At 38.5% G+C, this 4,053-nt stretch overlaps 1 protein-coding gene across 1 annotated transcript; it reads right to left on the minus strand.

Moving 5' to 3' along the window:
- Positions 1-425: 425 nt before the first annotated feature.
- Positions 426-4,053, minus strand: LOC132187947 (glyoxylate/hydroxypyruvate/pyruvate reductase 2KGR). The gene is made up of 2 exons (XM_088517890.1): positions 3,483-4,053; positions 426-1,183 (listed from the first exon to the last, which is right to left on the minus strand). Exons 1-2 carry the CDS (start codon positions 3,903-3,905, stop codon positions 665-667), a joined length of 942 nt encoding a protein of 313 aa, XP_088374016.1. The 5' UTR covers positions 3,906-4,053; the 3' UTR covers positions 426-664.

A 4,053-nucleotide genomic window follows, 5' to 3' on the forward strand; every position in this document is an offset into this window, starting at 1 on the left:
CATGCAGGTCGGGCAGCCGAAATGAGCGATACCCGCCTCGATCCGACCTGTGCCCACCCCTAGTCTCTAAAGCTCATTGTGAAGTTTCGTCCATTACCGATTACAAACAATAATTTATAAGCTATAAGGTTTACAACTTAGATCATTTATATGACAATCTCATTACTCACACCTTAGTTATATTCGATGTAACCTATGAACCTTATATATATATATATATATATATATATATGTGTGTGTGTGTGTGTGTGTCCAATGTTCAATACATGTAAACAGGTTATATGTCCAACGTTCATTAAATAAAACAATAAATAAACAACTTTATTTAATTAAAAGTAAAATGTCATAACAAATAATTGGACGACTTTAGGGAAAAAACCCTAACTCGAAAAAATAAATAAATAAAAGATGGTAACAGTCTCACCTGTGCAAATCAGAAATCCAAGCACTGCATTGAAAGATAAAACCCTCATTTCGACATTTATAAGGTTTTCCTTGCATCAAGATACACATGACAAGTTCTGGAAACAATGAATACAGATACATCAATAAGGTTTACCTTGCATCTACATACATTTGACAGCTTCTGGAAACAATGAATTCCATAATGGAAGAAAACATATGTTTCATCCAATCATAAAATATCCCACATCCCTTATTCAAATTAAACCAAGGGGGTTAGCAGAGGCTTGTTCAAAAAGTGAGCCTCCAGGTTTCCAATCACTAGGTCAGCCATGGCCTTTCGAGTTTCCATTGTGCCACTTCCTACATGAGGCAAGAGGACTACGTTTTCAAGCCCAAACAGTTCCTCAGGTACTTGAGGCTCATTCTCATATACATCCAGACCAGCACCACCTAACCGGCCTTCAACCAGTGCAGATACCAGCTCTGGTTCGTCGACATGGGGGCCTCTTCCAATGTTGATGAGAACACCCTTTGGACCCAATGCATCAATGACTTCACGATTGATGATGTGGCGAGTTTCTTCAGTTAGTGGGCATGCAACAACCAGAATTTCACAGTTGCCAGCTAACTCAACAACACTTGGATAGTACGTGTATTTTGTGTCTGGTTTTTCTCTTCTAGAGTAGTAACAGATTGGGCAGTTAAATGCTTCAGCTCTCTTCGCAACTGCCATACCAATCCTTCCCAAACCGATAATACCAACTGTTTTTCCAGTGAACTTAACGAAAGAAGAAAAAAAATGGATATTATAAAAAGGAAACTGAAAGGAAATGCATGTGACAAAGCAAAAACAAAAAAAAACAAAAAAAAGGAATTCATAGATAGAGTGCTTAATCAAGAGAAATAAAATCCATATGCATCTTAAGGAAGCACAAGCATGATATGACAATTCATGACCCAATTACCTCCTAATAAATTACAACTAGTATCAAGCTGATCGCTCCAACTGGCAAGTAGATTTTCTGATACACACCACAAGACATTTTAATTGCCAGGGAGAACTTCCTTATGATGCAGCTATTACCCTCCTGTGGTGTGTGGCTGTGTGCTGTGTTAATTTCTCTCTATTATATCATGGTCCAACCCATAATTTCACCATGCCATGATTGAAATCAATTACTTTCATAAACACACTAAGATGTTGCAATGCTACTAGGGATAAACCTAGAGACCGAACTCGTTTTCGTATTGGAAAAGCACGAACTAAATTCATCTATAGCTTGCTTGTAACCATGAAAAAATTATTTACACAAATAAACTTACCAAGCTGAGGGCTGGATTAAATATTGTTTTTAAAAAAAGGGAAAGAAAAAGCAAAAAAAAGCCTCTACAAATTTCATAACTATTCAAGCTTTAGTTCCTTAGCTCATATGTCAGCCAACCTAGTTTCAAGCTTTTATTCCTTAAACAATCTGAGCTTTAATAGCACCAAGTCAACTCAATAAGGCTCCACAAAATTAAGGTAAGCTCCTAAAGAATCTCATCCAAGAAAACAAGTGAGAATAAAAGTTGATTTGATGCCAACATGCTTCTGAGTTAGTAGAAAGCTAGTGAATGTTTCAAGTATGTCGTACTTGCTATTTTGCACAGTCTATGTGCAGGTGGATTGGATTCTAAGATGGATAAAACAAGATTGATAAGGCTAACTGCCAAGCACATAAAAGCTCATCAAACAAGCTCAAGCTTGGCCACACGTCTATAAACCAAGCTTAGCAGTTAACAGATCTACAGAGCAAATCTTGAGTAATTCAGCCATGAGGAGATAGAATATTTATTTATTTATTTTTTAATGAATTAAGAGGAGATAGAATATCTTGCACTTTCCAACATACACTTACACAGAGGTATTGAACATAGGTGCTCTTTAACTGTATGAATAACACCTAAGGTTGAAATTTGACTTGCATGGCTTGTACATAGTGAAACGTCATAAAGCTTCCTGTACCATACCATTTCATTCTAACTTATTCATTCTATTATTTGGTGAATCTGCCATTTCACACTAAAACTACATGCATCCCCGATTTTCAGTGGCTGCAGTATCACGTATAATGCAAGGCACAATGGCAGCAAGGAATGAAGCTAGTCTCTAGTTTGCACTTGAAAACACCCTAATAAAGAATTTTAAGCATCCTGCACGCTCCACAGAAAATCTGCCTTGTGCATGTCTTTGGCATTTTAGCATTGATATTAAGAGCATATAAACCTAATTGAGTACTTTTCAGCATTTATACAAAGAAAAAAAAAATGAAAGTCAAATATCACAATAAGATGAAGTTGAGCATATAAATTGCACTATATAATGAACTAGCATAACATCACAAACTACAAAAGACCACAAAAAAGAGCACAAAAATCTGCACACTTTTGCACAGAAAAGAATGAGAAACAGACAACTGAACACAAATAAATATGATCCTTGTTCACAGTCTAAGATGTTGGAGAAAACATTTACGCCGACAATTCACTCGGAATACACAAAGTATATAATGTCAAATGAACAATAGGATGTTTATTCTTCTAAACTAGTTTTTTGAACCCACAATGCTTTAATCGGTAATCAATGGCATAACCGGCATCACACTCCACTAATGCAAGCACAAAAAAGATTCAATCGATACACAAAGACTGAAAGACCATCTAGCAATAAAACAAAAACGTTATCACTCAACAGAAAATAAGAAATCTAGTTCATACACCATCAATTTCGTCAGGACAATCCTCATTAAGAATGAGACAAATGAGCACGATCAGATCAGAATTGCACTTCACTACTAGAAATGAAACATCAGCTTCGAAGCAAAAATAAAACGAAATTATCAAACTAAGGACAACTGAATCAAAACTCCACAACATCATATATATAAAATCAGAATCTTTCTCAACCATCATCCCCAATTCAACCCCCCACATCCTATTCACTTTACAAGACAAAATCATGAGTTCAAAACCATCAATCACATAATCAACAAAAATACCAATTAAAAAGGAAAGGAAAGGAAAGGAAAACAAATGACCTTGGTAGTCAACCTAAAGTCCCCCTTCTTCCACTTCCCACTCCTAACGTACCGATCGCACTCACACAGCCTCCTCAGCACGGCCAGGCTGAGCCCGATCGCGAGGTCCGCCACGTCCTCGGTCAGCACGTCCGGCGTGTAAGTAACCCTAATCCCCTTCTCCTTGCACTTGTCCAGGTCGATCTTGTCCACCCCGACGCTGAAGCTCGAGACGATCTCGAGCCCAGGCAGCGTGTTGATGAGCTCGGCGTCGGCGCCGGCGGCAGAGTTTCCGACGACGGCTCGGATGGAGGCGGAGTGGTCCTTGAAGAACTGGGACTTCTGCGGGACGGTCCAGAGCCTGAAGAGGTTGAAGCGCCTCTGGAGCTCTTGCTCGAGGTAGGGGTTCATTGGGCACAGCATGAGTACGCCAATGGACTCCATTAGGGTTAGGGATTAGGGTTTCCTGGTTCGCTGGAAGTTGACTGCAGTTTTCAAGAGAGAATGTGTAGCAATTTTCCTCTGATATATATCAAGAGAGAAGTGGTCCAATTATTATTATTATTAGAAGGGGTGGAGTTGATTCAAATTA

The sequence above is a fragment of the Corylus avellana genome, chromosome 6, assembly GCF_965113065.1.
Source record: "Corylus avellana chromosome 6, dhCorAvel1.hap1.2, whole genome shotgun sequence".
In the NCBI taxonomy this organism is placed as follows: Eukaryota; Viridiplantae; Streptophyta; class Magnoliopsida; order Fagales; family Betulaceae; genus Corylus; species Corylus avellana.

What these genes read in the sequence shown, in the direction of transcription:
- LOC132187947 (XM_088517890.1), bottom strand. Translation starts at nt 3,905, where the DNA reads ATGGAGTCCATTGGCGTACTCATGCTGTGCCCAATGAACCCCTACCTC. An exon ending in ACTTTAGGTTGACTACCAAG is followed by an intron (nt 1,184 to 3,482) that starts GTCATTTGTTTT and finishes TCTTTCGTTAAG; the next exon opens with TTCACTGGAAAAACAGTTGG.